Source organism: Bidens hawaiensis, unplaced genomic scaffold, assembly GCF_021521415.1.
Source record: "Bidens hawaiensis isolate Kalapana, Puna unplaced genomic scaffold, B.hawaiensis_p1.1 tig00029004_1, whole genome shotgun sequence".
NCBI lineage: Eukaryota > Viridiplantae > Streptophyta > Magnoliopsida > Asterales > Asteraceae > Bidens > Bidens hawaiensis.
This window is the reverse complement of record NW_027494770.1, coordinates 61,538-85,703: the sequence shown is the minus strand read 5'-3', so window position 1 is coordinate 85,703 and position 24,166 is coordinate 61,538. Positions and strand designations below refer to the sequence as shown.

The following is a 24,166-nucleotide window of genomic DNA, read 5'->3' as shown; positions in this document are numbered from 1 at the left end:
GTAACCCACATAGGGATAAACACCAAACCAATGGGGATTGGACAACACATAAGGGACGGTACAAACAGTACAACCACGTCCTTGTCAAAAGGCCATGATGCCCACCAACTTCCACCAACCACCACGACCGCACGAGTGGAGAATATTATTGGTGGAAAACCTGACAAGGTGGTTGGTCACACACTCTCTCCTCCGGCTATAAATACCAGTAAACCTCCAAACGGTAAAGGATATATTTTCTCCTACTATCACTGTCAAATTATACTACTTCGTACCATCAAGTATTGATTCTCACGCCGGATGGTGGTTACGAGAGAATCCCCCCCCCCCCCCATTCCTCGTAACGAGCTCACGGTGTTTTGTTTTGCAGGTGACACTTGTCTGCGCCAAGAAGATTTTATAACCCATCGTGTAGAATACTTAACCATTACCCTCGGACTAATGTGTTAGACCTTGAGGGATGGATCCGTGTTTCTTCAAGTACAAAGCCAAACATTTCCACTAGACTAATCTAAATCCACATTTTTCAACCTTTTTTATATATAAAAATAACTTAGCGTCATGACGTTGCTGAGAATGTTATTTAGTTATCCAAGAAACATATGATTTTTGAATTGTACTATTTTTGTATTTTTTTTTACATTTAAATGTTTTTATAATGTAACAGTATTTACTTTAAAAATTGGTAACCAAAAATAAGTGTAAAAGTTTTGATGGTCTGACAATACTTTTGGGTGTAACCGAATGAAAGTCTAAAACCCTGTATTAAGAATAATTAACTTTTAAATATTTAAGGAATACTTATTTTTGTATTGTACTATTATTGTGTGTTTGAATAATTAAATGTATTTTATATATAACTACTTTTTTATTAAAATAATAATTGATAATAACAAAGAATGTAAAAAAGTAATGATAAAGTGACACCTAGTTTATTGTTAGGTGGGCTGGTTGATTTTTTTTATAAAAGTTGGCTTTTCAAAAAGAAAAGTTAAGAGAGAGTTTTTGGTGTTTTAATTTTTAAAAGATGTTTGTTTCCCTCATGTGTCCGTTACACATTGTTTTTATAAGTAGTGTTTTTAGCTTCTTGTGGTGGATGGTCTAGTTAGAGGTGTACAAATCGGGTTTCTCAAATACCCGGGTTCGGGTATGAAATCGGATTTGGGTATGATCGAGTACTGGAAATCGGGTATTGGTAATACCCGGGTCAGGTTTGGGTCCGGATATTGTCTCTAAAAACCATACCATATGCATCAGGTTCGGGTCAAGTAAACCGGGTATTCAAAAACCGGGTATCTGAATACCCTATTTTCGGGTATTGAAAACCCCCTATTTTCGGGTCTTTTCGGGCTTTTTTTCCGGGTATTTTTCAGGTATATATTGAATTTTTTAAAAGTTTGCACTTCTTCGGTGTATTTTTTGAGTATTTTTAAGGTATTTTTCGAGTATATATCGGGTATTTGAAATATCCGGTTTCTGGTATTGGAAAAACCCGGTTCCGGGTATGGAATCGGTTCGGGTTTTCGGTTATTACCAAGTACAAATCGGGTCCGGTTTGGGTTTTAGTACCGAAATGCATACTCTATTCGTACTCTACGGGTAGGGTCAGGTACGGGTTAGGGTATTAAAAAACCGGTTCCGGTTTTTTGTTTCGGGCCCGGTTCCGGGTTTGGGTTTTTTCTGCACCTGTATGTCTAGATATTTTAGATGGGTCTAGTTCATGAGATGATGAAAAAGGCAAAACATTTAAGGAACCTAGTTGTAGTTAGCACCTCACTTTATTCATTACCAGGCGACAATGGTACTAGATTTAAACATATCATCCCCACACTTCAGATTCACTTATTATATGGTAGTCTACATTCATTAATCATCCAAACCCCCCCCCCCCCCCCCCACCACCTTTGAAGATACCATCTAACTTCAAGATATGCTCCACTACTAGAGTACTAGGTGTGGCAATTTTTTTATATTTAACCTGTTTAATCCAATTTTATAACCCAATTAACACGCTCACAACTGATTACTGTTTGTCGTGTCTCACCAGTTTTAACATTTTTTTATACATAGGTTAAACAAGTCATGTACGGCTTCCCAAACTTTTAAGCACATGTGTGCGCGCGTGTTAGCGTTGTTTTGATACAAACGAAAAGTTAGGATGGAGCTCACGATGAACAATTCTACTTGCCGCGATTGACACCCCTAAATCCTAGTTGAGAACTTGTGATGAATGTAAAATGTTTATAGGGAAATAGAAAACCGTGTCAAGTTATAAAAGGTATAAGTTGTCAAATTATAAAACCCTTAACTTTATTGAAATAGTATACCTTTCTAATTCTATTTAGCTTGCTAATTATTTACATATACAAACTTCGTGGAATCAAGTGCTTTGTATCTACACTACGCGGCCCATTACAACCCATACTTTACCTGTTGCAAAATGTTTGTAAGCCCAAAAAAAAAGAGCATATGATGAAGCTAACTTCAAAAGAGTAGCAAACAGATGGTAAAAACTAAAAAGAATAATACAAATATACATGGATCATAAGCACATCTGTAATAATTATTAATGAACACTGAGGTCACATACCTAACTGCAAAAATTAATCAAGATAACATTCTCCATTACGGTATAGGTTGCATGCACTATACTTCTCAACTAACATATATATATAATGATTACTAAAAGTCTGCACACGACACGCACCTCAAATTACTTAAGCCCCCTTCTCCTCATACCCTCTTTAACAGAACTCGGGATTATCGACACAGCATCTACACATATCCCACCTTTCGAATGCGTGCGGTCAATTTGCTTCATTGAGAATCTAACTTCAGTGGCGGGATCCGACTCTGTTACAATAAACTCACCGACTTTGTAATCAATCCAGCAACCGCGTTTATGGCATCCGTTGGCTTCATCTTCAGCACTCTCGTCTAGAAAGCATTCTGTGGATGCTTCTTGACCGTCTGATGTTGAAAATTCAAACCTTACGGGTTTTATGTCCCAACCGTGAGTGTGGTCATAATAGCATACGCGCCGTCCTAACCGTTTGGAGAATCTTCCGAGGTGTATTCTGAACGATAATGTGTAGATATCGGGTGGGAGGTGGAACTTTACAGAACCGTCCACTTCAAACCACCATATTTGCTGCAAATAAGCTACAATGTTGAACCTGCAAACGCTAGCAGAATCAGTATGGTCTCCTTACCGTTAAGCCCCATGTGGATTTGGGTAAATTGGGTTAGATGTTCCCTCTAATTGATAGAATGCTCAAAGTCAACTAAAAATGGAAATGGGTTAAGCAGGTCAAATGGGTTGATCGTCACCCAAAGTGGTATCTGTTATCAAACATTTTCAGCCTCTTAAATTTGTTTATCTAAAGAAACTCGATATGATTTTTAAGTATTTTTTTTTGTAATCATATTTAACATATTAACTATTTATGAAAAAAAAATGACTAAAAAAAGTTAACAAGGTGGACCAGGCGCATTTTGACCCACAGTTAATAAAAACCTGTTTCCTAACCCGCTTATTTTGCAATCTCAACTACATTATGAGATAACAAACACTTTCTACACCCTTCAGAAGTTAGAACTTAGTATATACCCTATTGTTTAACAAGTTTTAAGGTTCCAATCAAAACTAAAACGGTTTATGGGAGCAAATGTACCTCTAACTCTCTAAGTAATATAGTCGAGACCTACAAAATCACAACATAAGAGTAGCTCACAATAATGTTTCTTTACTTTTTAAAAACTTTTAGAATGTTTGAAATATTTGAATCACATATTTATAATGTTTGTAAATCAGTAAATAAAGTGTGTGTGAGTATGCATGTATATGTATCAAGTTTAAAGCATACATGTGTTTACCATTAAACGTCGCATTTCTGCAAACCTTATGTTTGATCAACATAGGGTAGCTAACAATCGTGGCTGTAGGGTGGACAATTGGACAATGGACATGCATTTTGGCAGTTAGTTTTGCGAAGCAACGTCTCAGAGGTTTTCGATCTTATTCATTGAAGACCACCAAATACATCAGGTAACTGAATATTGTGTTTTGGGTTTACTGTTGGTCCATTCTTTTTCGTTGCCATCTATATCCATACCAAACAGAAACAATGAAGTCCTAATAACCCTTAAAAACAAAGATACTGATTTTGTCCTCAACAGTCAACATAATAGATCTAACTTATATAGTTCCATTTTGAACTTAACATTTAGCACTATGTATGATATGTAGGTATGTAGCAAACAATTGAACTTTGACAACTACCTTTGTAATGCAGCATATCAACACAAACATGTCTTTTTTGATCATTTTTATTGGTTCCTTTTTATGTAGACACTAGACACTGGGTCTTAACACAACATGTCAGCTCCTAAATTTCCTGATATTACATTTATGTATTTTACCTTATCAAGATTATAAAGTCAATAGAGTAAAAAATCCAACCTAGATTCTTCAGTTTGAATCCAATTCCAGTATCTTCGATCTTCTATTCCAGTTATTGACATGGACTTAGTGGAGATCGACAAGCAAACTCTTCCAGTAACTTTATCCAACCACATTTCCTGCACCATTACATATATCAGATAGATGCATATAGCAAATGCATACTAGATATGCAATCTAAAGCTGTTAAATTGAAAATAGTTGGCTAGTTACTTAGTTACCACTCTCCAGCTAAGAGCAAAAAGAAAATATTGATAGAAAACTAAAGTGAAACTCTAGGTTTAATCACATGTAGGCTATATTAGAATTCATGCACCGATGACTTTAGTTGCATCATGAGTAATTGAAAAAATACAACAGTGCACTAATGATAAGCAAATTTAGAATTATAGATATAATCCATTAGTGATTTTTCCTTCTATGAACTACCAAGCTAGATTCTTTCTGACCAATAGCTAGTTAGCTACATAAAGGCAAATTAGACTTTGGCCTTGTTAATTTAAAATTAGCGTCTAGCATATTCAACATATTTATATACTATAGAATACACGATTTGTAGCACTTTTGAACTCTAGTTAATTTTAACTACCACTACCATGCTAGAATGTATAATGTATAGCATTTAGAACATTAAAGGATACACAGTTTGTAACACTTTTCAGCTCTAGTTGATTCAAAAATCATACTAATAGATTTCTCTTAACAAAAATCCCAACCATCCTATCTTTGCTACTACATAATCAAGCAGTCAAATCCACATAAAAAACACACTGAAAAAGAATAAATAAAGCAAGAAACAGTGGTCTCAATAGTAAGAATCTTATTAGTGCACAAACTTTCACTTCCTAAAGAATACCACTTCCAAAAACATATATTCTTCAATTATTATCGAACTGTAGTAATTAAGAAGCTTAGCTAATGAATAATGATCACTAAAGTCCAATCAAACTAGGGTTTAGTCACAAAACTGTAGTAATTAAAGGGGTTAGTTAGCTAATAATCACTAATTCACCATCCACAATCATTCCCGACATGAATTTTACAAAATTCCAATAAAATGAAACCCTAATTGCATAGAAAACCCAAAAACCCCTAAAACTCAATTAACAAAAATAAACAAAAATTCACTAATTATACTTAAGCCCTAAAACTCAAATTAGTGTTTAGTTATAGAACCACTAATTCACTATCTTCAATCAGTTCTCACATAAATTTAATAGGGGAAAGATAGCATACAAGTTAAATTAACGTGTTACCTTGAGAATCAAGTAGCGTAAATATATATACAACATAACATGGTGTAATGATAGTGTAGTGTATAGTTACATAATTAATTACACCATGTTGTATATATAATTGCACTACTTGATTTTTAATTTGTAATTGATCCAAACCCAATTTAATAAAAGCCCTAATTATCTAAAAAACCCTAAAATCTCCAATTAACAAAGTCCACTATTTATTAATATTGATATTATTAATTTTACCTTATTGCCGTCATCGAACGGCACCGGACGAGAAAGCAGAGCAAAGACATCCTTCTTTCCCAAATTCCGATACCTTTCCGGCGGCAACAAGTCAAGCAGATCTTGGTAGTTGGGTGGTAGCTTCGATTCCCACACGGCGTCCGACGATGCCGCGTCCCGAAAGGCGCGGTTGAGGCGAGCTAAATTGCAAATCTCTGGTGGTGTAAGGTGCAAGAAAACACAGGCGACGCAGCTGCCAGGTATGTCACCGAGTCCTGGTCCGTTTCCGGCGGTGATAAGGAGGCACCCATGGTGTGTGTGTTAAGTCATTCTGCCGGAGAGAGAAGGTGTGTGGAGTTGCAGAGAGAGACTCGGGTTTTGATGTTTGTTGATATGTGTTGTGGTGTTTTTGTCTGGTTTTTTGGTCATATGTAGTGTTGTAGTGGTGGTATGGTGAAGCATACACTTGTTTTTATCTTGTTTTTTATTTTCTTTTTTATTTTATTTTGGAACCACACGTTTATGGAGTAGAGGCCAAATGAAAATACCATTTGCGTTTTTGGTCGTTTTTGAAACGAGTCGAATTCGAGTTGGGTTAGGTTAGGTTATCGGTTTGAATAATGTGAATATGAATTGAGCTTGAGCTGATACTGATTCGGTATAGTTCAACTGGTGAATGCTTCTATTATGTAATACAATGTTGCTTCTAGTTACTCGATTAGACCAGCGTGGTGTTTGTTTTTTTTCTAAAAACGTATGTGCAGTCTTTTTTACATGCGTTGCGCAGATCACGCGTAGCCATTGTCATCTGCAAACTGTTGGTTTTTCGAAAACTTTTCACTAAAAACGTTTACACAAACTCTACTTGGTGTAGATTTGGCACATCCACGTCTGACATTTTCTAAGGTCTACAGAGGGTTAAACACCACCAACTATCAACACCCACTTCCTACCACCACCCACCATCTACCACCAGCGTCCACCACCACCATCTTCCACTACTACTACCTCCGCCCAGCAGCACACCACTCATTACCACCATTTGTACACCACCATCGGTTTATTTAGAAGTCTATACACGTTAAAAAAACAAACAGTCTTCTTGCAAACTGCTGAGGTTTGACCCATATCTTCTTGTGTAGATGCGGTTCGCAAATTGTCACTATCTAGTCAAAAAACCAAGTTCCTAATCACCTAAGCAAGCTAGGGTAAGTAGGGTGTGTCGAACCACAAGGAGTATGTGGTCAATGTAACGTGTAACAGATTTATACGAATATGAAATAGCATATTATAGTGTTAATCACACAAGCAAATAAGTTTGGTTTTTATATTAACTAAGCAAATAATAACTTTCAGCAATTAACAAAGACAAACCACACCCGGGATTCACGTAAGCAACTGAACAGCAGTCTCATGCAACTTAACAGATTAACTATCTTAAATCAATACAGACTGACTAACGAGCTAAACCTTAGGCATCAGCAATCGCTAACACACGGCACTTGTTATCAAACAGTCTCTGCCAGTGTGACTCAACTAAGGGCAATTGTATGCTTCATTGTATTCAACTAATCAAAACAGTCATATAAGCAATTATTATATCAACCAACAGACTAATTGTTCTGATCAACGTAAACCTAAACCGACTGAATGCACAACAATACTAAACATCAATACTCATAGATTACTCAAAGACAGTTACAAATCATTTGTTCTAAATACATGAGAAATATTGAAGTTACAAACTTTACATCCCGGGTATGATTCGAAGAAGACTAGCCGAGCATCGCCATCGATAGATCTTCAATTATGATGAGGAAGGCCATTATAATTGATCAAGAGATGATTGGTAGTCCTGGAATTCACCCAAAATCGTCTAACAGCTGCTGGAAGTCGTAATTATGGTTTAGGGTTCGTCAAATAGAAGATATATGTCAAAACCCGTTTTTTCATGTTTTTTTTAAAACCACCGCGTATCGCGATGGCCATAGACTCATGACGTCGCGTATCGTGACCTAAGAAGACCTCATATATGGATTTCTCTCGTCGAGAAACCCAAAATTCATCTATTATGGGTCACATAACTCATTTTCCAGCCCAGGATATGCTCATTTTACTTCTTGGTCGCTTTTTGTCAACCCATCTTGTTCAATTTTAGCATCGGTTTTAGGTTTCTCGTCCAAACTCTTCCCGAATCCTGCTAACACTTCCTAAGACTTCAATTTATGTTCTGGTCTTCCCGAGATATCATCCCATGCTCGTACAAGTCTCTAATTTAACATCTTTAACGATCAATTACCTGAAATACAAAAGCATGTATCAAGTATCAAAGTTCTAACAATATACTCAATAAAACTACATAATTAATACACTAATATATATACAAAATACTCGACCATCAATACGTTGTGGCAGGGCGCATTAAGTGCATTGCTGTTTAAAAGTTATTGTGTGTTACTGCAGGGACGTGACTAGAACTCGGTAGGTATTGGTTCAGTTTATTATGGTAAAAGTTTTATCGCAAAAATTGAAAATAAAAGTGTCTAAAGTTGGGTGGCCAAATTTGAAAGTCCAATAGTTTTATTTTAAAAGTGTAAATTTTTTGTTGCAAAAGTTCAAGGGCTAACTTTTTTTATGGTAAAAGTTTGTGTTGCTAAGGTTAAAAGGCTAATTTTTTGTGGTAAAAGTTTGTCTTACCATGTTGAGGGGCTAGGTAAAGTCAACCAATTCTTGTTAGTATTAACGCCAAAAAAATTAAAAACATAAATCCATTAGATGCAAAAATTTGGTGTAAACAGTTCAAAAAAAGACAGTTTTTTTATATCAAAGTTAAGAGGTTATATATATTGATAAAAGTTCAAAAGATGTCAAAACTTAGTGTTCAAAATGTAAATGAAAGTTCAAAGGCTAAGGAGGCCAAAGTTTGTTTATTAAAGTTGAGGGGCTAACATGTAAAGTTATAAAACTTTAGTGGTTAAAATTCAGATATCAAACTACACATTATTTTAATATATAATAGGGTTTGAATCAAATACAAATGAAATTAACGTGCTAATTGTGAGAATCAAGTAGAGTAATTATATATACAAGTAAATAATTATGTAATTACATCATAAAATAATTATTAATAAACTTAATGTTTAATGTTTTAAAATTTTTAACTATGAAATCATGCTTGAGGGTGAGTTATAGTTGGCATAATAGGACATGCATGTTATAGATATCCGACAAAGATACTAGAACTTCTTAGATTAGAGTTTAGTGTGGGATGAAACCATGTAATATGAAAGTTTTCGTTGTATGTGATATATATTTAGATAAAAGTCCCGTCTGAATTTCAAGGTATGCCAAGTAGGTACCAAAGCTAGAGTTTATAAGAATTAGAATACATTAGTGGATAAAGGATCCGATACACTAATCATTTATCGTATAATAGGTACGCGACACTCTGAAACGTTGATTTTCAATAACCACGCTAACCCTAAAATCACACCTACGTGAGCCGGTCTTCGTCCACCTCTGCTCCCATCGATTCCATCCACCTTCACCTCTACTCCCATCGATTCCATCCACCTTCACCATCGTCATTCAGCAATCCGTCATTGTCCAGCGATTCTGTCCACCTTCGCGACCATTGTCTGCCATTGTGAACACCATCTTCTTTTGTTACGACCATCGATCGTTGTTCACAGATCAGTTGATCAAATGGACCAATTTAAATTGAAATTGTTGAACTTAATGGATCAATTAACCTTGAAATTGATCAAATTAATCATCAATTTGAAGCTTCAATCGATCAATTTTGAGTTTTGAGTGATGAGTTCTAACTTTAAATGTATCAGGATTTAAGTAAGTTTGAATATTTTAGATTTTTTGCTTGATAGGTTTTAAGTCTGAATGTTTTAAGGTTTAACCTTGAACGTTTTAGGGTTGGGAATTTGGCTTGAACGTTTTTTATTTTTTTAAAACTGAACGTATTTCGTGTACCTAATATATGCCAACCAATTATTATACGTTAACTTAGTGTAATCTAAACTTAAAATAGAACCCATGAGATGCTTAGGATGTAAAGGAAAAGTGATTGTTCATATTTAACATTTTAATGATTTGTACCTAATATATGCCATCCAATCATATTTATCTCTCTCTTCTTGTTTTGCTTAATCTCTTTATGAAAGTTGTTGAAGCTTACCAAAACATGTGACTTGTTTAATTGAATAAGTGTATTATCTATTTTGAAACAATTAATTAATTGTTCATTCTAATTCAATAAACAAAATTATCTAGTCATGTATTAGAGCATTCTCAGCTCATCCCTTATCCTTATCTCTGTAACTATACTAAAAAAATTATTTAATTTCTCTTTTTTATTTAATTAAATAATATTTTTATATCTTTATCATTACAGTTTTTCTCTCCACTACTCACAAACAATTCAACAAATATTAAAATATAAATATGGGCAAACAAAGTTTTCCTAAATTTATAAAAAATCACTATCGTTTCTCTTTGCGCCCTATAATTTACACTCACAACTACTCAGAGCATTCTCATACAACCCTCTATTTTATGTGAGATTTTTTTATAATTTAGAGAGTGACTTAAGATGTTGTGAGTGAAGAGTTTTTATATTTTAAAAAACGCAATGATTTTTGTATATTTGAAAAGCTATTGTTCACCCCCTATAATTTTTTAATATATTTTGAAAGTGGTTGTGAGTGAAGGAAATAAAAATGAAAATGATAAATGTATTAAAAATAATGTTTAACTGAAAATGAGAAAGAAATTGTAGTGTGTTTAAAATGTAATTTTATAATTAGAGATATAGAATAGAATGGGAATACTCTGAACAACCCCATAATTTTATAAAATTTATAAAATTCTCTCACATAATTTTAAGGGATGGGTTTGTAAATGCTCTTGAAGCATTGTCATCCTATCCCCTAAAATTGTGGGAGAGAAATTTGCAAATTATGGGGTGGGGTTTTAGAGGCATTCTCATCCTATCCCCCAACATAATGTGATGTGAGTATGTAAATTATAGGGTAGGGTTTTGAGTCTAAATTATAGGGTGGAAAGATAAAATATAGTGATTTTTTATAAATTTGGTAAAATAAGTTTGCCTCTATTTATTTTTTAATATTTGTTAAATTGGTTGTGAGTATAGAAGAGATAAATCTGTAATGATAAAAGTATAAAAAAATTATTTAATTGAACAGGAGAGAAATAAATGTAGTGTTTTTTTAGTGTAATTATAGAAATAAGGATGAATGATAGATTGAAAATGCTCTAAGTGGTTTTGAATGTAAATTATAGAGTAAAGGGAGAAAAAATAGTGTTTTTTTGTAAATTTGGGGAAATAAAATTTGCCCCTATTTATTTTTTAATATTTGTTAAATTTGTTGTGAGTAGAAGATAGAGAAAACTATAATGTATAAAAGTATAATTTAATTAACAGGAAAAGAAATGTAGTGTTATTTTAGTATGATTATAAAGACATAGACGTGAAATAAATTGAGAATCCTCTTTAGTTTGGTATGAAAGTAAAAAAACATTAAACCAACAAAAAAAGTGAGGAAGAATATACTTAAAAAGACACTCACTAACGCTCTTTATTTTTAATAAAAGATTACTCTAGTTTTGATATGTAAATATTTTAATCACTAAAAGTCCAAAAGGTGGTAACTATATAGTCTTTATTTCTTTTTCTTAGGCCATATGTAGTGGGCGAAGATTATGGGCGAAATCCGGCGAATAGGAGCGCAAATCCCCCCCCCCCCCGGCCGAATTGCGGGGCGATAAGAAAGGTGGGGTGGGGGGGAGGGTTCTTTCCGGCTTTGTGTGTGTGTGTTCCGTGTGTATATATTATTATTATATATGTGTGTGTGAGATATATATTGATGCGTGCGTGCGTGTGGTGTAAAATATAATGAACGAAATGATTTGCTTTTGCACAAGATCGTGTTTTAAATTTATAAAAGTGATTTCTACAAAGACTAAACACACACAAAATAGGCAAGTGTACCTATCGTATATGTATAATAGTATTGGTAAGAACAAAGTATCGATCCGTGGACACAAATATTTCTAATGATAAATCGTTGTTTTACTTTAATCAGAGGTTTTAATCATTTTGGGGTTAATTTTTGAACTTTTTATAAAATATAAATAATTATATATAATATATAGGTGACCAAGACAAGAGATTCTAAACGAGTTGTTCAATTATGCGAAGGTTACCATCTAAGATCAAGAATCCACTCCATTTGAGCATTGATAATTAATATTAGGACATGTGATAAACTTGCCATAGCAATATATGATAGATAGCTCCTTAAACCTTAAGTGAACATCTTTGGCACTAAGGAGATAGCATGCGCATTTTAAAGTCCACCCTTTCCTAATATCATACCATCTCAATGATGTCAATTTAAGTTGGCAAGTAGTTTCGTAAAGTAGAAAGATTAGGATTGACTTCGATTTCTCAAATACCAATTCTAACAACTTCGGTTGGTTGTAATTCATCACACAACCTCCCCTTGGTTGATTTATGTAGGTTATAATTACACATTCCGTTAACATGTGATTTCTTTAACTAATTTGATATCCTAAGCAAAGCCATATTCGGATTACCAAGGTTTAGATAAATACATCATAACTTATATCTCATCATTTCTAAGTACAATATAAGGATCCATGTTTCGATAATGTATCAAAGTATTTCTATCTTTCAAGAACATGAATCGATCATGAACGATTGCCAATAGAATTGACAACCACCAACTTTGAATTAGTGATTTAAGATGGTGAAACTTTTCTCATCAAAAGATAATTGTAATATAACCATGTACTTTACTAGACTGCATCACATGTCTTGATTAATTATCAAGTAAAACAAAGATTCTTCATAGATTTTAGATGGTAAAAGGTGTTGGTGCATTTTGTGACCGTCGCTATGCAATTCTGTTAAGCGAAAACGAAGTGCGAAGTTAGGACAACTTCGCCATAGGCGAAGTTGTAACAACTTCTGCCATAGGCGAAGTTGTAACAACTTCTGCCATAGGCGAAGTTAGAATAACTTCGCCATAGGCGAAGTTATAACAACTTCGCCTACAGGCCCAAGCCCGCGAAATTTATATATATATATGTGTGTGTCTTGTTTAGGTTTAGAGATTCAGAAAGTTAGAGAGTTTTGTGTCCAGTTCAAGTAGCTAGAGAGAAACCGAGAGAGAGAGTCGTGTGGGACGGCCCGAGGTAGAGCTCACCTCGGGTCGACCGTCTTTGTTTTCATGTTTTGGTATGTAACGAGTTATGGTTATTATTATAAAAGATCTGCAGATTTGTTTATCCCGTTTGTGTGTTTGTTCGTGTATGTGTATGTGTGTAATCGTGTTCTTCGTCTTCTACACCATAAACGAGTCTAGGAGGATTCCGCACTCCTAGACATCGTGCGGATCTCGTATCGATCGGCGACGCCCAGGGGAGGGGGACTTACAAAAGGAGTTTAACTCATAATGAGCATGATGATAAACATTAAGATGAATGATGATAACAAATACATGATTAAACTTAGAACAATCTAACCAATTGTAGATGAATCTTCCTTCTTAATGATGGTAATGATGGTTGATGATGATTGTTGATGGTGATGATCTCCAAGCCTTCAAACTCTTCACTAGATCTTCAAAGTGAGTGTTAGTGTGTGTTTTTATAAGTGAAAACCGGATAGATATCTTTTCAAGGCACACCAAATGAGTGCAACATGAGCCACTATTTATAGGCAATCTGGAGTGTGATGCGCGGCCTCGTGCTTGATGGGCACGCCCCCGTGCATTTTTATGACATGTGCCAGATTTGTTTTGTCTTTTCTGCAAGGTGGCCACGGCCCCGTGGTTGATAGTGACATGTGCTAATTCTTCTTTGTCTTTTATGTGTTCTCGTCCACGGCCCCATGTTTGGTAGGCACGGCCCCGTGCTTTTGCTTCCAGATTTTGTCTTTTCTTGTGTTGAGAAGCATGGGGGTGTGTTTCTTGAGGCATGGGGGCGTGTTTCTTTGTTTTCTTGTGTTTTCTTCTGTTTTTCTTAGTATTTTCGCTTGTTTCTTTGTTTAGGGCTTGATTTCACCTGAAATTATGTTTTATTATGATAAGTAGCCTCTTATGCTATGTTATTATATAGAAATTGCAATTTTTAGAGATTATTTGATGCCGAAAAGATGTATATTTCTATGTACATCAAACATCCCCACACTTGAACATTGCTTGTCCTCAAGCAATCTTCTTATAAATATCCTAAAAAAACAGCAAGCTTAGATTATAACCATCCCTCAAGTGAGCTCCAAGAAGATGAAATAAAATAACCAATTTATATGTTAGTGATAAATAATAAGGAACTTTTGTTTTTATGAACTTCCATTTATGCAAAATGTCACGTTCTCACAATGTTCACTCACACTCGGTTTTATATCTGACCATACCTGTGATGTATGTATGTGAACGCTCTAGTCAAAATGCAACCTGTGATAAATAAGCTTGTAACAAGTTCAAATATCCACCTTTTAAAGGGTTGCATAGATCAGAAGGTAAAATGGTTTTGTTTTGTGTGAGTAGTGATTTGGTATTTTGTGATGGTTCAAGGGTTTAAGTTAATGAGGATGGTAAATATAACTTCCACTGATCATCGGGAATCTTGAGATGTCTTCAATGGTTAGCTCCTTTTCTCCGAAAATATTATATATATATATATATATATATATATTATATACCTAATGACTCTTTTAAGGTCAGATCGTCAAGACCAGTTTTATCGAGGATGTGGATCAATTCTTCCTCAATCCTGTTCTGAACATAACTTCCAAATCTAATGGATCGTTCGGCTTTGAGCCTAATAGCCTCCACCCTCATTAGTTCGGTATATTCATGCTGAGACTGAGTTTGACTTTTTCTACATCTTCCTTCGTGGGACCAGTTTCCGCAACCTAAGCATCGTTCATATCTTTTTGCTCTTCTCTTCATTGCGTTTTTGGAAATTCCGCAGAGTGGTGGCCTTTGTTCATCTTGGCGCCACTATTTCCTCACCTCATTGCTAAAGATAAAGATTATCTCCCTAAGTTCTAGAGGCAACCTAGGTTTTGTAAAGTGTATGCAGCAAAGGAAATTGAAGTTGAAAGAATGTATTTCCAGTTCTTTAGGGCCTGCCGGTAAAAGACCAGTGTTGTATTTTACCGGTGAGAGGGATAAAATGATAGGGTTTTTTTTTTGGGTTTTGTAATTTTGGCAATGGGTTTGATGGAATTGTGTCAATATTACCTTCTTCCTTATACAACGCTTTGTGCGGTCTTGAAACGAATAATTGCGACAAGTTCTAAATCACACGAAACATATGACTCACTCAAAGCTTCCGAAAAAAATATTTATATGGCATGAGGTTTATCTCACAGTAACGGAGGAATTGGGTATTAACGCCATATTTTGCATAAATTTATTCCCACTATTACAAAACTTCTTTTTACTTTTTCACTTTTTTGTAATGATTGGTTATTTGCAAAAAATTTTCTTGGTTTTCTCTTTAGATTTTAAAATAATCTTTGTTTACTGCAAAATTATTCGTTAATTTAGAGAATTTTTTTAATTAATTGAACAAACAATTGGTCAAGTAATTCCCCTCCCCACGCTTGAATCTCACATTGTCATCAATGTGAAAAGATTCATGAAAATATAAAAATTCTAATTGAGTGTTATGGTTAAAATGGAGAGTAACTTCCCTACGGGTTAAAGAAATTTCGACAGAGCGTCCCCTGTTTATCGTCCGTTTTCCTGTTTTTGTACCTGTATAATATAAAACTGCAAACAACCACAAACAACCAAGCATAAACTGCTGAAATTGGGTATGGAATCATCCATCCCTTGCCCTATCGGGCAATATTAGTACCTACCATAATGTCTTTGGCACCCACGGCCATAAAAATATCCAAACCAAAATATAAACAAACAAACAAGTACGACATAAAGTAAATTGTTTAAAACACACATAAGAAGTTCATAAAATACTACCAACCCATGCCCGTGCCCGACCTACCAGTGTCGCTAGTCATCATTACCCGTGTCCGGGTCAAATGGTCCCCACTGTCGGTCCATGCGATAGCCCAATCGTTCAATATCTCGCCTCGTTTCTTCATATTCGGCTGCTCGCTGTGCATCGGAGGCAGCCATCTGCTCGTTGATCCTGTTAAATGAGGTGGTAGTGTTAGTTGAGAATTGATAGATAAGTCCATATATACCCTCCAAAGAGTATCGGCTGTCATATGACGAGCTGGGGAGGCCCCTGATGAAGATGGGCCTCCTCTCTGACGGTAAGTTCGGCGGCGGCTTTGTCTCGGTGGTGATTCTCGCCTTTCGGGCACATCCAGTATCATCATCTCAGCTGGGTCTTCTGGATCCCAAACCTGGTTGTACTTATCACAAAACCTCCACACATTCGGGCTGATTTGCTGAACCATCTGCATGCTTTCACAGTAGTCAAAGTTGAGAGCTATCGGGTCTGGGCTTCGAGTTCCTTCTATGTCTGCATTGTAGGCCCTGTAAAGGTTGTAGATCTAAGGACCACGGAAGATCGGGGTATTTCCTCGAGCACTTGAATTTGTCACGAAGAGTTTGCAGAATAACATCGTGATATTGCATGTTATGTCTTTTTTCATGCAGTATAATGCCCAAAGATCCTTCAGGTTGACAACCCCTTCACTCTGACCTCGAGATGTAACGGTGTGACTGAGCAAACGGTGGATGTACCTCATGAGTGGGTCACGCAGTGCTGTGCTTTTTGAAACGCTTGGTTTATACTCTGTTGTACCATAACTCAACTGTTCCCAAGCTTCTGCCCTTGTATCACCTGCTTCAGCTTCATCATCATCACCTTCATCTATAAATGTTGTTTTAGCATCAAACTAGATGTATGAGTCTGTTTCCTCGGTTGTATAAATTCCCAGATCGATTCCGAGTTAGGCGACAGAGGTTGTACGCCATGTACCTCCACATCGAAACTCGATTGCCTCTTCATCCCACATGTCAAACTTCTTCTTTTTTATATTGAACGAGGCTAAGAATTCCTTTGTAAGTTCCATCACCGCTTCCCCTGTTTGACCAAAAACCCGCCTCCAAGGTCCCCTCACAATGTTCTCATAACGGTTCGATTGGTTGGCATGTCTCAAAGTGTTTTCACATGCATAGAAGTTGGCTTCTGGATACCTGTTGTTAAGATAAGTTAACCTTGTGTTTTCTTGTCGGTCCCTCGTTCTACGGTTTGGGAAGACTAGAAATGCATGAACATCTTCTCCATACTCGGCCATCTACAATTTAAACCCGAATTAGTCAAAATTCATAAAAAATTTTCAATTTGCTGGAACAGAGAGCAAAGCACGGCGGCGTGCTTACAGAAGCACGGCCCCGTGCTGTTGCTTTTGGTTCAGTTTTCCTTTGATGTTTGACTTTTGGTTGACCATGATTCGTGTTGTTTTGGGCACGGCTCGTGTTTTTAATACTGACTTCTACCTTACTCAGACTCGAACCCTCGCTTCTAACCGGTTATATCAATTAGATTTAATGGTGTGTCCTTTATGCTAACACCCAAAACCCGAATTGTCCTTTTCAATTAAACCCTAACCATCAAACATTCAACAATCTATTCATCTTATGCTAGCAAAATAACCCATATCCTTTTCGGGTTTTGACCCGATTTGGTCAATTTGAGTGATTTTAGGGTTAAACTAAACCTAGAATGATGAATTTGACCAATGCAATTGTTAATTTAACATACCTTAGGTTTCGAATTGAAGATTTGATGAAGAAACTAGTGAACTATTGGATGGTCGGCGGTTTTCGGTCCAGAAACGTAGTGAATGTTAGGGTTGGTGGTTGAAAAAAAGTTATTTTATTAATCTAAAACTCGTAACTGCTTTGGGACCAAAAGCACGGCCCCGTGCTTTTAAGAGCACGGTACCGTGCTGCATAGTGCAGACAGTATTCGTTTGAATTTTATTTATTTATCGAGCTGGTTCGTTTTTAACTGGGTTTTATTTTCTGGTTAGTTTAACATAGTAATTAAAAATCCTAAACTTCATTAAAACATAAAACATGAAACTAAAGACATAATAAACATAGATAAAATGAAAAGTACAACAACAACTCTCGGATCCTAACACATAGCACTAGCGGGAACAACTTCAACACGAAACAGAGTCAGAACTTCAACGACCACCACTTCCGAACAAGTCCTGGATGTGTGGTGGTGCTCGTTTGGCTTCCAAAAGTTCGTCAAGCTTGTTTTTTAGCATAACGATTTCTCGGTTGAGAAAGTTAAGTTTGGAAGTCACATCTTTGTGGTGGCCATCCACAACATGGAAGTTCTCGAACCTAAGCAGGTCGACTTTGTTAATTAACTCGACTACTCGAGCTTCGGTTTGCATGTCGCTCTCAACTTGATCTCTTATGATGCATTGGAGTCTCATTACCTCCTCCTCAAGGTGTGAGGAGGATTCATGTTGTTTCCCCTTTCTTACTGGCCTCCATTCAACCCTTCTTCCTTCCATTTTGGTAAGTTGTGTTTGGTGTGAATGGAATAGTGAGTTTATGCATGCATTATATAGAGACTGGAGAGTTGAACACGGCACTGTGCTTTCAAAAGCACGGTCCCGTGCTGCTAGAGGAATAAATGTTTCTGATTCAGAGAATTGTACGGAATCAGCGCGTATCATGCTGAAGATTCTGGGATGACCACGGCCTCGTGCTTAGGAAAGCACGGCCCGTGCTTTTTATCATGATGAATTTTCTTGTAATTTTCAGCAAGATGCAAGAGCTGGAATTCTTAGAATGACGTGTATTGTGATAATTTAGAAGTTTGGTCATCTAAAAATTACTTTTCATTAAAATAAAAGTCCTAGAACAATTACGGGATAAGCCCGGTTTTCCTATAAATAGAAAATATTCGGGTTAAGCCCGAAGTCCTAACACATTGTGCTTAATGCACTTGTTTACACGTAAAAACAGAAAGTTAAGTTTCCTAGAGTTCCCCGAAAGGCTCTCCTCCTCCGAATGGTCCTGGTGGTGGAAAATACGTGAAACCGAGAACTTGAAACTGGAGTTGTTCATTGATGTCTCGAAGTTCCATTTTCATGTTTTCCACTGATTCGGTGAGTTGAACGAGACGCATATCAGCAAGAAGATTCATTTCGGTGAGTTCTTTAACGAGTTCTTGAAGTTTCAAGAGAAGCTCGGTTTTGGAAACATGACGGGCATCGTTTCTCGGGTGTCGGGAAACGGGGATTGCTTCACTCATCTCAGTTGGCATGTTGAATTTTCAGAGGTTATTGGTTTGGTTTTGGTTGGTGCAAGGAATGCAATGACACAAGGTGCCTTTTATAACCAACCAGTAAGCCAAGCACGGCCTCCGTGCTCTTCGAAGCACGGCCCCGTGTTTTTGCTCTGACAATTCTGTTACAAACCAATTTGACTGAGATTTTTGCAGCAAAGATGCCGGTTCGAAATTTTTGGCACGGGACCGTGCTTTTGAGAGCACGACCCCGTGGTTTTCAAAATTTTATTTTTATTATATATATATATATTTTACAAGGCCTAGTTTTGTGAAGGTCTTGGCCAGACCTTGTTTCATTGATTTCTTATTCAGGGAGTTGGAGGGTTAATACCTCCAGAACTTCTTCAAGTGGACCGTCGATATATGGCTTTAATCGATGTCCATTTACTTTGAACTTTTGGCCATTTGAATTTGAAATTTCGATTGTCCCATAGTCAAAAACTGATTCAACTATGTATTGACCTGTCCATCGGGATTTTAGTTTTCCTGGGAAAATATGTAAACGAGCGTTGTATAACAGTACACGATCGCCAGTTTGAAATTTTTGTTTCCTATTAAATGGGCGTCGTGTAGGCGTTTAGTCTTTTCCTTGTAAGACTAGGAATTTTCGTAGGCCAATGTCCTCAGTTCCTCGAGCTCACGAATTTGATCTTCCCGGTTTACTCCTGCGGACGTTAGATCAAAGTTTACTGCTCTGAGGGCCTAGTAAGCTTTGTGTTTTAATTCTACTGACAGATAACATGCCTTCCCCTAAACGAGCTTGAAGGGTGTCGTTCCTATGGGAGTTTTGTAGGCTGTTCTGAGGGCCCACAAAGCGTCATCTAACTTTTCTGCCCAATTTTTGCGATTAATTCCTACAGTTCTTTCTAAAATTCTCTTAATTCCCCGATTCGAGACCTCTACTTGCCCACTAGTCTGAGGATGATATGGTGTTGACAGTCGGTGTTGAACCCCAAATCGTGCTAAGACTTTGTCCATCAGAGTGTTACAGAAGTGGGTACCTCTGTCGCTGATTAGGGCTTTCGGAGTACCGAATCGTGAAAACAACTTTTTCAGAAATCGTACAACTACTCGAGCATCGTTAGTGGGAAGAGCTTGTGCTTCTAACCATTTAGACACGTAGTCGACTGCTACAAGGATGTACTTATTTCCGAATGAGTTAGGAAATGGACCCATGAAATCTATTCCCCATACATCAAAGATTTTACAAATTTGAATGCCCTTTTGAGCCATCTCATTTTTTTGATGAGAAGTTCCCGGCTCTTTGACAAGCATCGCATGCTTGGATCAAAGCATGTGTATCTTTGTATATGGTGGGCCAGAAAAATCCTGCATCAAACACTTTCCTGATCGTAGTGGCGGTACCATGGTGTCCACCTGTTGGTCCTTCATGACAGTGTTTGAGAATGTCTAAGGCCTCCTTGCCCGCTACGCATCTACGAATAACTTGATCCGCACCTATCCTAAACACGTATGGATCTTCCCAGAAGTAAAACTTAAGATCGGAGAAGAATTTCTTCCGCTATTGATGAGTACGCCCTTTTCTTAGGATTCTACAAGCTAGGTAATTTGCGAAGTCGGCATACCAAGGACTTTCGTCTTTTTCCTCTATGACTGCTTGAATGCGCATGAGAACTTCATGTGGGAAATTATCGTTGATAATTTCTTTGTGAAGTTCTTCAGGAGTTGGACATTCTAAGCGCGAAAGGTGGTATGTGGCGACATTCTCTGCTCCCTTTTTATCCTTGACTTCAATGTCGAATTCTTGGAATAATAGGATCCATCGGATGAGTCTGGGTTTGGCATCTTGTTTGTTGAAGAGGTGACGTATTGCGGCATGGTCGGTGTAAACTATGGTTTTGGAAAGAACTAGATAGGATCTAAATTTTTCAAATGCAAATACTACTGCTAGTAACTCTTTTTCTGTTGTGGTGTAGTTTTCTTGTGCATCGTTCAGAGTTTTACTGGCATAGTAAATTGGGTGAAAGTGTTTTTCTTTGCATTGTCCGAGTACGGCTCCAACTGCAAAGTCACTTGCATCGCACATGATTTCGAATGGAATGGTCCAATTGGGTGTAGTCATGATTGGTGCGTTGACAAGTTTGTCTTTTAATGAGTTGAATGATTCAACACATTCTTCAGAGAAGACGAATGGTGCGTCTTTTTCCAGAAGTTTGGTCATAGGTCTAGAGATTTTTGAAAAGTCTTTTATGAAGCGGCGATAGAAACCTGCGTGACCTAGAAAACTTCTAATGGCTTTGACTGAAGTTGGCGGTAGAAGTTTGGATATGGTTTCTATTTTGGCTCTATCAACTTCTAGTCCGTCTTGAGAAATTTTGTGACCGAGAACAATGCCTTCTTTTACCATAAAGTGGAATTTTTCCCAGTTGAGCACTAGATTCACTTCTTTACACCTAGCTAACATTTGGTCTAGGTTTTTCAGACAATGATCGAAGGAGTCTCCGAAGACTAAGAAGTCATCCATGAAGACTTCCATAGAGTTTTCGATCATTTCATAAAAGATGGCCATCATGCACCGTTGGAAGGTGGCTGGAGCATTACATAGTCCAAATGGCATTCTTCGGTAGGCGAAGGTTCCGTATGGACATGTAAAAGTGGTTTTCTCCTGATCCTCAAGAGCAATGGGAATTTGGAAATATCCGGAGAATCCGTCAAGAAAGCAGTAGAACATTTTTCCAGATAATCGCTCAAGCATTTGATCGATGAAAGGAAGTGGAAAATGATCTTTTCTTGTGGCGTCATTAAGCTTCCGGTAATCAATGCAAACTCACCAGGCTGTGATGGTTCTCATTGGTATTAACTCGTCCTTCTCGTTCATTACGACCGTCATTCCTCCCTTCTTGGGTACTACTTGAACGGGACTAACCCAAGGTGAATCCAAGATCGTGTAGATTAATCCGGCATCAAGTAGTTTGATTACTTCTTTCTTCACCACATCTTGCATGTTGGGATTGAGACGTCTCTGATGTTGGACCACGGGTTTGTATTCTTCTTCCATGAGAATTTTGTGAGTACAAAAGAAGGACGAATGCCCTTGATATCCATGATCTTCCATGCGATGGCCTTCTTATGGTTCTTGAGAACCTTCAGAAGTTCGTCTTTCTCTTCTTTAGAAAGGTGAGATGAAATAATTACTGGGAGTTGAGAATTTTTTTCTAGAAAGGCGTATTTGAGATGGTTTGGTAGTTCTTTTAACTCTAAGGCCGGTGGTTCTTTGATTGATGGTTTTGATTTTTCATTATTTTCAATGATTTCATATACCATTTCTGATTCTTCGCGGTAGTCATTATTGAGATTTTCGTTTTCTAAAATGGGTTTGTTGAGTGTTTTGTCTAAGACTTGTGTTTCTAGTGGTGTATTAATAGAGGAATCTCGCTATAGTAACTTACCATGGAATCTATGATGTCAACACAGTATAATGTGTCATTGTGCTGTTGCGGATATTGCATAGATTTTCCTATGTCAAAAGTGATTGCCTCGTCATTGACCCCGAGAGTGAGTTTGCCAGTGCAAACATCAATAATAGCCTTTGCGGTGGCTAAAAAGGGTCTTCCTAAAATCAAATGTACACTTTTGTCTTCCTCCATGTCTAGAATTACAAAATCTACTGGGAAAACAAAGTTGTCAATTTTGACAAGCATGTTTTCAACAATGCCCCGAGGATATTTAACAGATCGGTCAGCGAATTGAATGCTCATGCGGGTGGGTTTTGGTTCTCCTATCCCTAGTTTTGCAAAAACCACATAAGGCATTAAATTAATACTAGCTCCTAGGTCGGCCAGGGCATTGCTAACAGACAAATTTCCTATGACACAAGGGATAGCAAAGCTCCCTGTATCGGTCATCTTTGTCGGCAGCTTTCTTTGGAGGACGGCTGAGCATTCTTCACTTACGGTGACATGCTAGAGCTCCTCCAGCTTCCTTTTGTTTGCCAGTACTTCTTTGAGAAATTTGGCGTATTTAGGCATCTGAGCAATAGCTTCGACAAAAGGGATGTTGATACGGAGTTGCTTAAAGAGTTCTAGAAACTTCCCATGCTGAACTTCCAATCGTTCCTGCTTCAGTCTTCCAGGGTATGGAATAGGTGGAACATAAGTTCGGACTGGCTCCTTGGGCAGTATTGTGCTTGTTGGGGTCAGCATCTCCTGTGTTTCATCAGGAGATCTCTTCTCCATAACTGGTCCTAAAGTTGGTGAGACAACAGTGGTCGTACTGCTTCTGAGTGTAAAGGCGTTAGCTGTTGCATTCGGGTTGGTAATTGTGTTGCTTGGAAGAGTGTCAGGTGGTCTTTCGGATAATTGTCGGGCAATTTGTCCAATTTGGGTTTCTAGGTTCTGAAGTGATGCTTGTTGACTTTTGAGATCAGCTTCATGTTTTAATAATACTCCGCTGATATCAACAGCTCTTGAGTCGGCTTTCTTTTCTGCTTCATTTGTTTTGGTCATGAGTTGGATTAGCATTTCTTCGATCTTAGAGTAGCTTGGGTTTTGATGGATACTAGAACTTTGATCTTGAAATTGAGGTTTAGGCTGGAAGGGTTGATTCATTGGTCTCTTTTCGAATCCGGGTAAAGTTTGAGTGTTACCTCCGTCTTTCCAGCTGAAATTCGGGTGGTTTCTCCATCTTGGATTGTAGCTGTTGCTGAAAGCGTTGTTCTGTCGAGCGATGAAATCGACTTCTTCCATGGCCTTGATGACTTGTTTACAGTCACTCGTCTTATGATTTCCTCCACAAGTGTCACAGGTGAGTCTGGTTTTTCATAGTTCGGCTTGAAGTTGTTCGAATTTTTTAGAAAGGGCTTCAAGCTGTGCTGTGACAAGAGTGTTGGAATCACGTGGGTGGGTTGTAACAG

General features: G+C 37.1%; 1 protein-coding gene across 1 annotated transcript; it reads right to left on the bottom strand.

Moving 5' to 3' along the window:
• Nucleotides 1–2,671: 2,671 nt before the first annotated feature.
• On the bottom strand, nt 2,672–17,272 carry LOC143578040 (F-box protein PP2-A15-like). The gene is made up of 6 exons (XM_077061719.1): nt 16,954–17,272; nt 16,716–16,845; nt 16,208–16,505; nt 5,950–6,222; nt 4,463–4,581; nt 2,672–3,176 (listed from the first exon to the last, which is right to left on the bottom strand). The coding sequence occupies exons 1-6, from the start codon at nt 17,270–17,272 to the stop codon at nt 2,714–2,716; spliced, it is 1,602 nt and encodes a 533-aa protein (XP_076917834.1). The 3' UTR covers nt 2,672–2,713.
• Nucleotides 17,273–24,166: the final 6,894 nt, after the last annotated feature.